The sequence below is a fragment of the Bombina bombina genome, chromosome 4, assembly GCF_027579735.1.
Source record: "Bombina bombina isolate aBomBom1 chromosome 4, aBomBom1.pri, whole genome shotgun sequence".
NCBI classification, from domain to species: domain Eukaryota; kingdom Metazoa; phylum Chordata; class Amphibia; order Anura; family Bombinatoridae; genus Bombina; species Bombina bombina.
Window position 1 is genome coordinate 1,072,571,202 of NC_069502.1, and position 15,108 is coordinate 1,072,586,309.

Below are 15,108 nucleotides of genomic sequence, written 5' to 3' on the forward strand. Positions count from 1 at the left end.
AAAAAAGTGGAAATGCGTGTCCAGAAAGGCAAACCTTAGAAACTGGTGATGATCCCTGTGAAAAGTGTAAATACAAGCCCTTCAGGTCTATAGTTGTCCTGAACTGACCTTCCTGAACCAATGGAAGAATGGAACGAATAGTTTCCATCTTGAAGGACGGAACCCTGAGAAATTTGTTAAGGCATTTTAGGTCTAGGATGGAATGGAAAGTTCCCTCCTTTTTTGGAACCACAATGAGATTTGAATAGAATCCTTGTCCCTGTTCCTCTACAGGAACTGAAACAATCACTCCCTGGGAGGATATGTCCTCTACACAGTTTAAGAAAGCCTCCCTCTTTACTTGGTTTGAGGATAGTCTTGACAGGATAAATCTGCCCCTAGGATGGCAAGACTTGAATCCTATTCTGTAACCTTGGGATATTATGTCCACAGCCCACGGATCTGGGACATAGCGTATCCAAGCTTGCTGAAAAAGAAAAAGCATGCCCCCCACTTGATCCAAAATTGGATCGGGGCAGACCCTTCATGACTATTTAGAATCAGTGTAAGGCTTCTTGTTTTTTTTATTCCAAGGCTGGCTGGATTTCCAAGAGGACCTGGATTGGTCTGGAAGAAGAGGAGGAGGAAGACTTATGTCCTTTAAAGTTGTGAAAGGAACGAAAATTAGAAGTCTGTCGACCCTTAGTTCTATTCTTCTTGTTCTGAGGTAGGAAAGATCCCTTTCCAGCTGTAATCTCTGAAATGATTTCCACCAGACCAGGACCAAATAGCGTTTTACCTTTATAAGGTAAAGCCAAAAGCTTGGCCTTTGAAGATACATCAGCCGACCAAGATTTTAAACCACAGAGCTCTACGAGGTAGGACAGTGAAGCTAGACATCTTAGCTCCCAGTCTAATTACCTGAATGTTCACATCGCAGATAAAGGTATTGGCTAATTTAAGAGCCTTGAACCTATCTTGGATCTCCTCAATCGCAGTCCAATAAGATGCTGCACCCGCAACCGTAGTAATATATGCCGCAGGTTGCCACTGTAATCCTTGATGGATGTACATATGTTTTAAAGTAAGCCTCTAGCTTCGTATACATGGGATCCTTAAAGAACAACTATCCTCTATAGGAATGGTAGTTCTCTTAGCTAGAGTAGAAATAGCTCCTTCTACCTTACTATAAACTGCAAGGAGACACTCATGCATCCGATCCGCTGTCGTAATAAACTATCAGGCTAGGCGAGCTGTCGATTAGATCCTGCTCGATACACTAGTTTACACAGAGAAAGCTACGTGATCGCTTCCCTGCCGACACTCACTCCACTCAACTATGTGTAAAACGGAAGAGCGGAGCTTCCATGGCTTCATTCATTACTTGTGGGAATACAGAACCTGGCCACCAGGAGGCGGCAAAGACACCCAAGCCAAAGGCCTAAATACCTCCCCCACTCCCCTCATCCCCCAGTCATTCTGCAGAGGGAACAAGGAACAGTAGGAGAAATATCAGGGTATAAATGGTTCCCGGAAAATAAAACAAATGAAATTTAGGTCCGTCCAACAGAGAACCGGGCGGGAGCCGTGGACTCTCCTCTTAACGATGGAAATGAAATTATTAGGTAAGCATAATTTATGTTTTCAATCTAATACGAGGAGAGTCCACAGCTTCATTCATTACTTGTGGGAAACAAAATACCCAAGCTCTAGAGGACACTGAATGAAAAACGGGATGGTAAAAAGAAGGCGGTCCCTATTCTGAGGGCACCACAGCCTGCAAAACCTCTCAAAAGCTGCTTTACTTCAAATTTGTAAAACTTTGAAAAACTATGTAAGGAGGACCAGGTAGCTGCCTTACAAATCTGCTCCATAGAGGCCTCATTCTTAAAGGCCGAAGAAGAAGCCACAGCTCTAGTTGAGTGAGCCGTAATCCTCTGATGAGGCTTATGTCCGGTTGTCTCATAAGCCAAGCGAATCACGCTCTTCAGCCAAAAGGATAGGAAAGTAGAAGAAGCCTTTCACCCGAATAGACAACAAACAAAGCTCTAGTTTGTCTGAAATACTTTGTAGCCTGAAGACAGAATTTCAAGGCTCAAACCACATCCAAGTTATGAAGTAACCGTTCCTTCAAAGAAGAAGGTTTAGGACACAAGGAGGGAACCACAATTTCCTGATTAATGTTGCGATCAGACACAACCCTAGGGAGAAATCTCAGTCCAGTACGAAGAACAGCCTTATCTGCATGGAAAACCAGGTAAGGAAGCTCACATTGCAAAGTGGCTAACTCAGACACACTGCGAGCCGAATCAATGGCCAGTAGAAAAAGAACCTTCCAAGACAGAGTCTTAATATCGAGAACGCATAGGCTCGAACGGATGCCCCTGCAAAACCTTTAAAACCAGATTCAACTCCAAGGAGCAGCAGAATGTCTAAATACAGGCCTGATCCTGGACAGAGCCTGAACAAAAGACTGAATATCAGGGAGCTCAGCGAGCTTCTTGCGTAACACGGATAGAGCCAAAATCTGTCCCCTTAAGGAACTGGCGGCAAATCCCTTCTCCAAACCATCCTGGAGGAAGGAAAGAATTATGGATACCCTGACCTTATGCCAGGAATATCCACAAGACTCACACCAGAGTAAGTAGGTCCTCCACACCTTATGATAGATGCGACGGGTAACCGGCTTTCTGGCTTCAATGAGAGTATCAATCGCCCTCTCAGAAAATCCTCTTCTGGCAAAGACTAAGCGTTCAATCTCCACGCAGTCAGCCTCAGAGAATCTAGATTCTGATGCACAAAGGGGCCCTGTATCAGCAGATCCTTGCGACATAATAACCTCCATGGAGGGGACGATGACATCCCCACCAGATCCGCAAGCCACATCCTCCGCAGCCACGACGGAGCAATCACAATAGTTGACGCTTGGTAACATTGACGCATGGTAACGGTGGAAATATGTAAACTAGGTTGAATCCCCAAGGCACTGATAAGGCATCTATCATTTCTGCCTGGGGATCCCTGGACCACGAACCGTATCTGGGTAGCTTGAATTTGAGTATGGACGCCATGAGATCTATATTTGGAGTCCCCCAAATCTCGCAAAGCTCTGCAAACACTTTGGGGTGAAAAGACCATTCCCTGGATGAAACGACTATCTGCTGAGAAAGTCCGCTTCCCAGTTGTCCACACTGGGGATGTGGATCGCTGATAGCGAGAATTTGTGGGCCTCCGCCCACTCCAGAATCCGAGATACTTCCCTCATGGCTAGGGAGCTTCTCGTTCCCCCTTAAGGAAGGATGTAAGCCACTGAGGTACTATTGTCCGACTGGAATCTGATGAACTTAGACACACCCAGGAGGGGCCAAGCCCCTAGAGAATATAAGATTGCCCGAAGTTCCAGGGTGTTGATCGGGAGAAGAGACTCCCTCCAATTCCACCTGCCCTGTGCCTTCCTGGCACCCCAAACCGCTCCCCAACCGGAGAGACTCCCGTCCGTAGTCACAATCTCCCAAGATGGTCTGAGGAAGGATGTCCCCTGATCTGGACGGAGACACCAAGAGAGAGACTAAATCGATCCATTTTCCAGAGAAATCATTTGGGATAGATCTGAATGATCGCCATTCCACTGCCTCAGCATGCACAGCTGAAGAGGCCATAGATGGAATCTGGCGAATTGAATGACATCTATAGTGGATACCATGAGCCCAATCACCTCCATGCACCGGGCCACTGATGGCCTTGAGGAGGATTGAAGGGCAAGACAGCTGGAGACAATCTTGCAACGTCCCTGGTCTGTTAGGAATATTTTCATGGCTATGGAGTCTATTATCATGCCCAGGAACTCCACTCTAGTACTAGGAACCAGAGAACCCTTTCCTGAGTTTATCTTCCATCCATGAGATTGCAGTAAGAGGAAGCTCTTGAATGGTCCTCTGCCAGCCAGTAGGACGGAGCCTGAACCAGGATGTTGTCCAGATAAGGAACCACTGCTATCCCTCAATCTCGCCACCGCGAGTAGAGCTCCCAGAACCTTCCTGAAGATTCTTGGAGCAGTATCCAGGCTGAAGGGAAGAGCTACAAACTGGTAGTGCTGATCCAGTTGAACCTTAAGAACCTGAAGTGATCCTTGTGAATTGGTACATGAAGGTAAGCATCCTTCAAGTCTATTGTAGTCATAAACTGACCCTCCTGAACTATGGGCAGCACAGACCTTATCGTCTCCATTTTGAACGTTGGAACCAACAGAAACTTGTTTAAGCACTTTAGGTCTAGAATCGGGTGAAACGTGACCTCTTTCTTTGGTACCACGAAAAGGTTTGAATAGTACCCTAGACCCCTTTCTGCTAGATGTACCGGTACTATCACTCCTAGAGAAGAGAGAGATCTCTCACGCACTCTAAAAAGGCATCTTGTTTCTCTGCTCTTGACGATAGATTTGATAAGAAGAATCTGCCCCTGGGAGGATGAGATTTGAAACCTATCTGTAACCCTGGGCAACCACCTCCAGAACCCAAGGATCCTGTACGTCTCTCATCCAAGCCTCCACAAAAAGAGAAACTCTGCCCCTACCAGATCCCCAGAGACGGATCGGGGGCTGCCCCTTCATGCCGATTTTGTCTTGGCTGGCTTCTTGCACTGCTTGGCCTTATTCCAAGACTGAGGTTTCCAAGAGCCTTTGGACTGCTCTGGGTTGCTGTCATTAGGACTTGTCCGAATGAAAGGGACGAAAATTAGGACCCTAATATGATTGAGTCCAGGCCTGGACCGAAAATAATCTTTCCCTTAAATGGAAGGGAAAGCAACCAAGATTTGGACAACATGTCAGCAGACCACGACTTCAACCACAAAGCCCTCCAGGCCAGAACAGAAAAGCCTGATGTCATGGCATTCAAGCGAATAATCTGCATATTAGAATAAAAAATAAAACAAATTAACTACTCTCAGGGTCCTAAATACGAACCCAGTGTGATGAAACATCTTTCTTAACAGGGTCGCTAATTTCTTATCCATGGGTTCCTTAAACAACGATCCTCGAGCGGGATAGTGGTGCGCTTAGCAAGCGTGGATATAGCTCCATCCATCTTAGGGAGAGATCCCAACAATTCTAATAAAGCAAAAAGAGATGTGAGAAGCACACAAGCCACAGCTAGTTAATTGATTTATTGGTCAAATCCAAGTACTGGATACAAACAACATGGTGAGGGTTAATACCCCCTGTTTGGCTATGAGTAAGGCTTAGGCCGAAACGCGTAAGCTGTTCGTTTCTGTAGCTCTTGCATACTTTTTTGTATCTCTGCATTCTTATCCGGGGGTATTAACCCCTCACCATGTTGTTTGTATCCAGTACTTGGATTTGACCAATAAATGAATTAACTAGCTGTGGCTTGTGTGCTTCTCACATCTCTTTTTGCTTTTATTACATTGCCTTGGCCTGAGTTAGCACGGAGCCCACAGCTAAGGGCTGCAGGGTTGGCTGTTTCCATCGGAGCGCTCTTAGGACATGGGACCGAAGTTTACCTGGATGGTAAGGTGGTTTTGGGCACAACTGATATTGCAATCCTAGCATTGAACAGAGTCTGTCTACGGAGCATTGCACGAAGTTAAAGGTATGTGCTAAACCGTGATTGGGGAACTGTGTTACTTCACGTTTGTTACTGGTTCGATTGACCGTGCATATTTTAGTAACCGGAAGGTCTGTTTTCCTATGTTTAATGCTCAGCAGAGTGGTAGAGGAATCCCACACTGTTTGGCAGAAGCACCCGATCACCAGGAGGTGGGACATTTTAGCATAGTGCTGGTTTAGTGTGGACCGTAACGCTGCTATTTATCAGGCGGTCCGTTATACACACTGCCATATTTATCTATTTAACCTGGACTGATTTCTCACCTATTGCACACTTTTCCTCAGGTTGTGGATCTACCCCACAATTCTAGCTGGGAGTCAGGAACCGGGCACAATTTTTTAAACGAAGAAGGGGAAAAAAAAGACGATCCAAGTCTCTCCGATTTGTTCTTAATAATATTCGTCATCTTTACGGGAACCAGGAAAGTCTGGGTAACTACCCTGTCCTCATAAACCTCATCAAGTTTAGGAATAGAAGGTTCCTCCGGTAACTTTGGTTCCAGAACATCTAGAGTAGCCAACACCTCTTTTAATAAAAAGCGCAAGTTGGCCATCCTAAACCTAAAGTCTAGTTTCTCCGCAGCCGGAGGTTTAGAGGCCACAGAATCCGACCCAGAGAAGGAGTCTTCCGAAGTATCGGAATCTTCTGCATCAGCGGATAATCTAGGCTCAGATACATCCAACAGAGTAGATGACCCCGGGGAAAGATAGCAATGTTTAACCTTTCGCTTGCGCTTTTCCAGGCGAGGTAAAGCACTAGACAGCGGATACCGCCGTTTGCAACTGCTCAGCAAAATCATGCAGCAACGTGGCCCCTTCCGCAGGAGGATTAGAAGTGCACTGGGGAGCTGCATGTGTAACCAGAGATTAATGTAGGGAACGCACCTCACGGGACCAAGACCCCTCAGAGGTGGAAGACTCAGTCGTACTAAACATCTTGTTCTTTTTGGATGTCACTATTTTATCAAGGCATGTGGAACAAAGTTGAGCAGGCGGGTATACCGAAACCTCCTCACAATAAACAAAGGCATTAGAGTTAGGTAAAGAGGGAGTACCCTCTAACATATAAGAGTCCTCCATAGCTTGCGCTTTAATAAGGACTATAGAAAAGATTAAATTGCACCTTTATACTCCCAATGCCAGGGGCACCCACCACCTCCTATGACCCAGGCCCAGAGATACATCCAACAGAGTAGATGACCCCGGGGAAGGATAGTCCTTTGGCTGGGGGGTCTTTGCCTCCTCCTGGTGGCCAGGTTCTGTATTCCCACAAGTAATGAATGAAGCCGTGGACTCTCCTTGTATTAGATGGAAAGTGCGCGTTTCTGACTGAGAAATAAATACAAAATAAGTTTTTAAACACTATAAACTTTTTTATATCATATACCCTCTTATATAATAAGGACCAAAAAAACCTTGCTGTCTAACAAAGCAATATTAAAACCCTTCAGACCAGCCTCTTAAAGGGACACTGAGCCCAATTTATTTAATTTGTGATTCAAATAGAGCATGCAATTTTAAGCAAATTTCTAATTTACTCCTATTATAATTTTTTCTTCGGTCTCTTGCTATCTTTATTTGAAAAAGAAGGCATCTAGGCTTTTTTTTGGTTCTGGACAGCACTTTTTTTATTGGTGGATTCATTTTTCCACCAATCAGCAGAGAGAGCATGCAATTTTAAGCAAATTTCTAATTTACTCCTATTGTCAAATGTTAATTCTCTTGGTATCTTTAGTTGAAATCTAAGAATGTAAGTTTAGATGCCGGCCCATTTTTGAAGAACAACCTGGGTTGTTCTTGCTGATTGGTGGATAAATTCACCCACCAATAAACAAGTGCTGTCCAGGGTTCTGACTCAAAAAAATAGCTTAGATGCCTTCTTTTTCAAATAAAGATAGCAAGAGAACGAAGAAAATTTGATAATAGGAGTAAATTAGAAAGTTGCTTAAGGGGACACTGAACCCAAATTTTTTATTTAGTGATTCAGATAGAGCATGCAATTTTTAGCAACTTTGTAATTTGCTCCTATTATACATTTTTCTTCGTTCTCTTGCTCTTTATTTGAAAAAGACGACATCTAAGCTATTTGTTTGGTTCAAACCCTGGAAAGCACTTGTTCATTGGTGGTTGAATTTAACTACCAATCAGCAAGAACAACCCTGGTTGTTCACTAAAAATGGGCCGGCATCTAAACTTGCATTTCAAATAAAGATACAGAGAGAATGAAGAAATTTGATAATAGGAGTAAATTAGAAAGTTGCTTAAAATTGCATGCTCTGATTCACAAAGAAAAATTTTGGGTTCAGTGTCCCTTTAAAATTGCATGCTCTATCTGAATCACAAAAGAAAAAATGTGGGTTCAGTGTCCCATTAAGAAAAAGAAAGAACAGAGTAACCAACCCTGGCTTTCTATAAAGGGGTAGTAATAATGTTAGAAATAAAGCAAAGACAACCTCGCTGCTTTCTTACTGCTGAGAGCCACCATTACTCTTACTAAAGAGTTTGACATGGACACAGCATAGCCCCAAACCTTGCTTGCAAGGAAAAGTACCCATAAAAGGATTAAATATCCTCAAACACCATCTTCGCACATCGTCCATAGACAAAGGCAAAGAGAATGACTGGGGATTATGGGTAAGGGAAGTTACACTTAACAGCTTTGATGGGGTGCTCTTTGCCTCCTACTGCTGGCCAGGAGTTGAATATCCCCACTAGTAATTGGAATTAAGTTGTGGACTCTCCATGCCATAGGAAAGAAAACAAGTACTTGATATAATTAATGTCAATTTACAATTTTTAAAATAATGTCAATATTACAGAAGATTTGTGAGGTCCTAGAGAGAGATGTGTCTTTTAATCTAATCTTTCAATTGCGTTAATACTGTAAACAAAAGTACACAACACTGTTATACTTACCAGATGCAGTCTGCACAGTCATTCCAGCCGGTAGATGAATAGGGTACGTGATGCCGGCTGGAAAGGTAAAGGTGCTGTTTGTTCCAGAAGAATTCTGAAAATTAATATTGCAAATTAAACATTAAACTGCACACATGCATAATTCATCCACTGTTTATTTTTTCACTTCAGTACTCTTTGTATTTTGCTGGTTTTATGGGTGTTATTTATATATCGTCATCGCATAGACCTTTAGTTTCGAGGATTTGCAATGAAATAGCAGAAAGCGAACACAACATAAAAATAAAATAAAATAAATGTAAAACACAAATTATGCTTAACTGATTATTTCATTTTCTTCTGAAGGGAAGAGTCCATAGCTGCCTTCATTACTTTTGGGAAATACAGAACCTGGCCACCAGGAGGAGGCAAAGAGAACCCAGCAAAAGTCTTAAAATACCTCCCCCAACTTCCCTCATCCCCCAGTCATTCTGCCAAGGGATCAAGAAACAGAAGGAGAAATATCAGGGTGAAAAGGTGCCAGAAGAACAAAGAAAGTACAGCCGCCTCAGAGAAAAAACACGGGCGGGAGCTGTGGACTCTTCCCTTAAGAAGAAAATGAAATTATCAGGTAAGCATAATTTATGTTTTTCTTCTTAAAAGAGAAGAGCCCACAGCTGCATTCATTACTTTTGGGAAAACAATACCCAAGGTAGAGGACACTGAATGCAAACAACGGGTGGGTACAAAAGGCAGCCCATTCGAAAGGCACCACAGTCTGAATTACTCAACACCTAAAAATGTAAGTACAAACGACATGGAATGAAATTCCGAGCCCAGGTAACTGCACATTAGTTACACCGCCGGCAAAGCCAAACTAAAATAACACTCGGACCTAAAGTCCGTCAAGCCCAAACACCCTATAAGGCGTCCGCCCCACGACTCCCAAGAAGGTACCCGGCCAAAGAAAAGGACAGCATCTAACCCCAAAAAGGGAAAACAGAGTCCAGGAAAAATCCAAAAGGAACTTTTCCCACTCAACACCTATAGAACAACCCATGGTTTTCTTACAAAGCAACACCCAGGGAGACGAGCTCCCTAGAAACACAAGGGCCGAAGAAAAAGGATCCATACACAGGTAAACATGTCCCAAAAAGAACTCGAGGAGCAACCTCCTATCCCTGATCCTGTACCATACCCTAAAGGTACTCCTGGAAAACCATGAGTCCCCTGTTGCCTCATAACATATCTAGACCAGCAGACTAGACAGGCAGAGACAACAGAAACAGGATAGCTATCCCAGCAGCTAGAAAAGAGTTCTCCAAAAGAATCTCAAATTGACTGAACAGGAACTCTTAATGACCAGCTTCCAGGAGGAAGGCTGACTCACCACTGCTAACCCAAACCCCCTAAAGGTGCTTCAAAATGAGTTAGCATACAGACAAGAGCAATTAGCTTTAGCAGGGTACACCATCACAGTGCAATTAGCTGTATATGCTTCCAACTTCAAACCTTCCAAGGGCTTACAGCCCTCCGAATATCGGGCTCCAAAGAGCGCCCCCTCCCGGCACCAGACGCCAGTAGAAAAGAGGAGGACATACAAAGTCTTCCCACAAAGGAGAAGAAAAACACTACGAAAAACGGTCAACACTGCATACAGTAACCGATCCCCAACCTTCCCTCCAGGATAATGGTCCCAGCCCAAAGGCTAGTCAAAGACCAAAGGCAAAAGTCCCAGACTTCTGGAAGAGAAAGGAAGGATCAACAAGGAACAAAGTCCCCGGGTTAGACCGCTGCTACAAACGGCCAGATACCATGAGACAGGATAAACATTGTGCTCTGGTACGAGACCCCCTACACGCTGTCTTTGGCAAAAAAGCAACACTTCCTAAGGGAAGAAGGCCTTCAGACCCTCAGCAGCCATATATCAGATCCAACACATAGCAGAAGCCCCAAAGGGTGCAAACCGTCAGCCTCCCGCTGCAGGAACGGAGGAACCAGACACTACATCGCAGCTCCCCTCCCAGGATCCTGAAACGCAAGAAGGGAAAAAACCCTCCAAGCAAGAACCAAGGACCCACAAGACGCCACAGATACTAAGGTAACTCCGAACCCGGAGAACCCAACCCCCACTCTAGAAGAGAAGGGAATGAAAAAAACTGAAAAACAGCCTACCATAGAGGCAAGACACCTGGAGTCTATAGGAACATCCTACATGCACCAGAAGACCAGAAGGGATCCTTAAGAAGGACCTAAAGCCTAAGCCACAGTCCGATAGGCATCTCTCACAGATCCCCAGGCCCTATGAGAGAGGCACGCTGGAACAAACATCTAATGCGAAACCGACCATTGACACCCATCCAAGGAGAGATATGGACCAAGGCCAGGGTCCTCTACAAGAAGTCGGTCAAAAATCCAACTTCCAGAGGGACCCTAAACTGCCTTCGACAAGGAGGAGCGCACCTTTAAATTCCATAGACTTGGCGATCTATCAATAGCCTCAAATCCAAGAGCCACAAAGAACTCTTGAACGGTTTAAGATCAAACACCCAGTGCATATGGATTGAAAGGAAATCTCGTAGGCAACCGGTAACATGTGCTACACACACACAGGAAGGGTAGCAATCAACACCCGAAGACAAATGATAACCCTGGGCCTTGCTCGCCATCCCAGAGAGTTAAAGGTAAGGCACCGCCCACGAAGCCCCTAACGGAGCATCAAGAAGAAATGGTCAACTACCTGACCATCTGTACCCGACCGCGACTCTTCACTAACAAGCCCCAAGGCTAGAGTCGCAAGACACCCAAATGTCGAAGACCGTGGTCAGAACAAGGGTATAAAGTGGAATAGACAACAGTCAGAGATCCTTGAAGGACCTATCATCCAAAGAAACTACTTTAAGCAGGCAAACGCTGGAGCCGTAGCCCCCCACAAAAGGCAGGGAACCCCTGTATAACCCTTCTTAGAGTAACACAACTCTGAGTAGAGGAAGAAAAACATTCCCGCGCATCCAGATCAGATGATCCACCCAAGGCGGGAAGGAATGAGACTCCGCCACCGCAAGAAAATGCGTAGGCGAAAGAATCAGCGTCCGGAAGAACTTCGACCGAAACTCAAATCGGTAATCACTCGGCACACCAGAACACAAAGGTCACACACACATCTCCCAACTTCCAAAGAATGGAAATAACGGTTCTGACTCCCCAGTGACCAGAAGAATCATGATGCCATCTGCAAAAACAGATCCGTATCCCAGAAGAATAGCCAGAACCAACCAACCTTAGATTGGCACTCACAACCCTCCATCTGGAGGGGTTGCATATAAACAAAAGGCCTCATACTTCGGTAGGATTCAAGCCCAGAGTCCATAGAATAGGCCAAGTGACATTCAGAATCCACGGGATTTAATCAACACCACGAAGGTGACATGAACCCTGGTAACAGCCGAAAAAAACGTCCGACCAGTACCAGCCTGGTATAAAGGACACTCCTGGACTGCTAAGGGTCCAAGTAAATTTGTCCCGAAGGATCGATAAATTAACTAGAAAACATAATTCTAATATTCAACACGTGCGCAACTTCCGAAGGAGTGCCCGCGCGGCCACTAATTACAAGTATCGGTTCCAGAGGAGAACGTTCATAAAACGAAAATCTAAACAGACATGAGCTTAAGGAAAACAAAATTAAACACATCCATCAGGATCAAAAAATAAAATTAAGGCAGCACCCATCGGGTGAATGCCCAAGGTGAATGAAAACGACAACGGGACCAGACGATTAGAAGCCCCATTCACCCAAGCTCAACACTGGAACTGAAAACAAAGAAAAAAATTTAAACGGAGACATTAAGGAGATTGGCTTCATCCCCAAACGTCATATCCATTTTGCCATCCAGCTTCTAAGGCCTCGAATCCTTCGGCCCACTAAGACTGGGATACTCCAACATTGCCAAAACATGTTTTGAAAGAACCCGAAGGCGAGCCAGCCTGTAACGGAAGGCAAAATCATTCCTCACCAGATCTACTGAAGACCCTGGCCCCGAGATTGGGTCCCCTGAAGCTTCAGGGGTCAACGCTCACCCAGAAGGCCTAACTGAATCGGGCGATCCCACGCTCAACGGGCCTTGGTTAACAGAACACGGACAGTATATTAAAAATACTTCACTTAAGAGATAAACGAGTCAGCGCCAAAGAAATCCATGCCGTAACCTCTGTAGGAAAAAGGCCACCCTCCGGAGGAGTAAAGGCCATAGGGACACCTGTGTGCATAGCCGGGAAAGGGTTTGGAGCAAGTGCCTCACGGGTCATGGAAACCTCGGAGGTGGATGGCTCGATGCACTAAGCTCCCTGACTAAGGAGACGAGAGTACTCTAGAACGGCAATCAGAACATAACTGATGGGCATTAATTACCCAGGCCATTTCATATTCATCACAAGACGCCCTCATTCATATTGGAGGCATCAGTGTCTCGCATGTCAGAATCCTTCATAATCTTGGGGTTCAATAAACCCCCTCAAGAGATATTAACCCATAATTCCTTATTAAGATAAAAGGAGTCCCACTGGGAGCCTACCTTGTCTCGTCAACAATACATTCCCATATTGAAATAAAATGAAACAATCTTACCGGAATCTACGCCGTGGAACAGGAACACGGCCAGATAGTAGCCTCGCTTCTGACATGGACTTGAGTGAAGAAAGATAGGCAGTGAAACTTGTCAACGCTGATTACCAAGAAGCTGTTAATACGAGTCGGGATGGGTTCGCAGGAAACTTCTCCCTGCATCTTCGGACTCTTAACCTTCCTCACTGAGAGGCTGACAGGATTACTTAAAACTCCAGTCCCATTGCGAAGAGTACTACCCTCCATAGGAGACTATCTTGAACTTCTGACACTTCTCTGTCAACCTCCTGTGACGAAAGGCAAAGAATGACTGGGGGGATGAGGGAAGTGGGGAGATATTTAAGCCTTTGGCTGGGGTGTCTTTGCCTCCTTCTGGTGGCCAGGTTCTGTATTTCCAAAAAGTAATGAATGCAGCTGTGGACTCGTCCCTTTTAAGAAACAACTATGTCTGGATTTTTTTTTTATATATTTTCTAATATAATGACAAATAGCAGTGGAACATTATTGATGATCAGCTGACCGTGATTTTTTTTTTACTTAACTTTAAAAACAAAATTGAATTCTTATATCATCACAAGTACTTCTATACCACCGAGTTAATAGTAAGCAATCCATTTGGATGTAGGTTAATACTTAACACAGACTGTCCTTCTGTCAGCCCCCTTCACCTTCAGCTTTATCATTTAGCCAAGCATAGATTTTTGAGAGTAAAAAAGAGGTAGGATATTCATGTTCTGTTAAGAAAGATTTAACAGTACAAACATTCCTATTGTTCTCACTTTTATTGTAACAGTACATGAATGAGATGATTCAGTAGTACTTGGCCAATACCAAGCTCTGAGAATGACCATTAAGGAGGGTATTTGGTCTAGCAACCAAAAAGGACTCTTAAAACCATAAGGAATAGCATAGCTAGAAAACAAATGACCATTAACAACAAGAAAATTAAAAAAAAAATGGCTGGTTATGGGGATAGAACCAAAACAAGTAAAAACAGAATTTATGCTTACCTGATAAATTACTTTCTCCAACGGTGTGTCCGGTCCACGGCGTCATCCTTACTTGTGGGAATATCTCTTCCCCAACAGGAAATGGCAAAGAGTCCCAGCAAAGCTGTCCATATAGTCCCTCCTAGGCTCCGACCAACCCAGTCATTCGACCGACGAACAGGAGGAAAAAAACAGGAGAAACTATAGGGTGCCGTGGTGACTGTAGTTAGAGAAAATAATTCATCAATCCTGATTAAAAAACCAGGGCGGGCCATGGACCGGACACACCGTTGGAGAAAGTAATTTATCAGGTAAGCATAAATTCTGTTTTCTCCAACATTGGTGTGTCCGGTCCACGGCGTCATCCTTACTTGTGGGAACAAATACCAAAGCTTTAGGACACGGATGAAGGGAGGGAGCAAATCAGGTTACCGAAACAGAAGGCACCACGGCTTGCAAAACCTTTCTCCCAAAAATAGCCTCTGAAGAAGCAAAAGTATCAAATTTGTAAAATTTGGCAAAAGTGTGTAGGGAAGACCAAGTCGCTACCTTACATATCTGATCAACAGAAGCCTCGTTCTTGAAAGCCCATGTGGAAGCCACAGCCCTAGTTGAGTGAGCTGTGATTCTTTCTGGAGGTTGCCGTCCGGCAGTCTCGTAAGCCAATCGGATGATGCTTTTAAGCCAAAAAGAAAGAAACAGAGGTAGAAGTCGCTTTTTGACCTCTCCTTTTACCAGAATAGACGACAAACAGAGAAGAAGTTTGTCTGAACTCTTTTGTAGCTTCTAAATAGAATTTTAGAGCACGGACTACGTCTAAATTGTGTAACAAACGTTCCTTCTTTGAAACTGGATTCGGACACAAAGACGGAACAACTATCTCCTGGTTAATATTTTTGTTAGAAACAACCTTTGGAAGAAAACCAGGCTTAGTACGCAAAACAACCCTATCTGCATGGAACACCAGATAGGGCGGAGAACACTGCAGAGCAGAT

General features: G+C 44.4%; 1 protein-coding gene across 1 annotated transcript in view; it reads right to left on the reverse strand.

The window, feature by feature from the left end:
• Window positions 1–11,840, reverse strand: part of GTF2A1L (general transcription factor IIA subunit 1 like) — a 183,424-nt gene extending 171,584 nt beyond the window's left edge. Inside the window, exons 1-2 of the mRNA XM_053712719.1 lie at window positions 11,781–11,840; window positions 8,522–8,615 (exon numbers count right to left, since the gene is read on the reverse strand). Of these exons, the coding sequence (XP_053568694.1) occupies window positions 8,522–8,615; window positions 11,781–11,840 (154 nt within the window). The remainder of the gene's footprint in view (window positions 1–8,521; window positions 8,616–11,780) is intronic.
• Window positions 11,841–15,108: the final 3,268 nt, after the last annotated feature.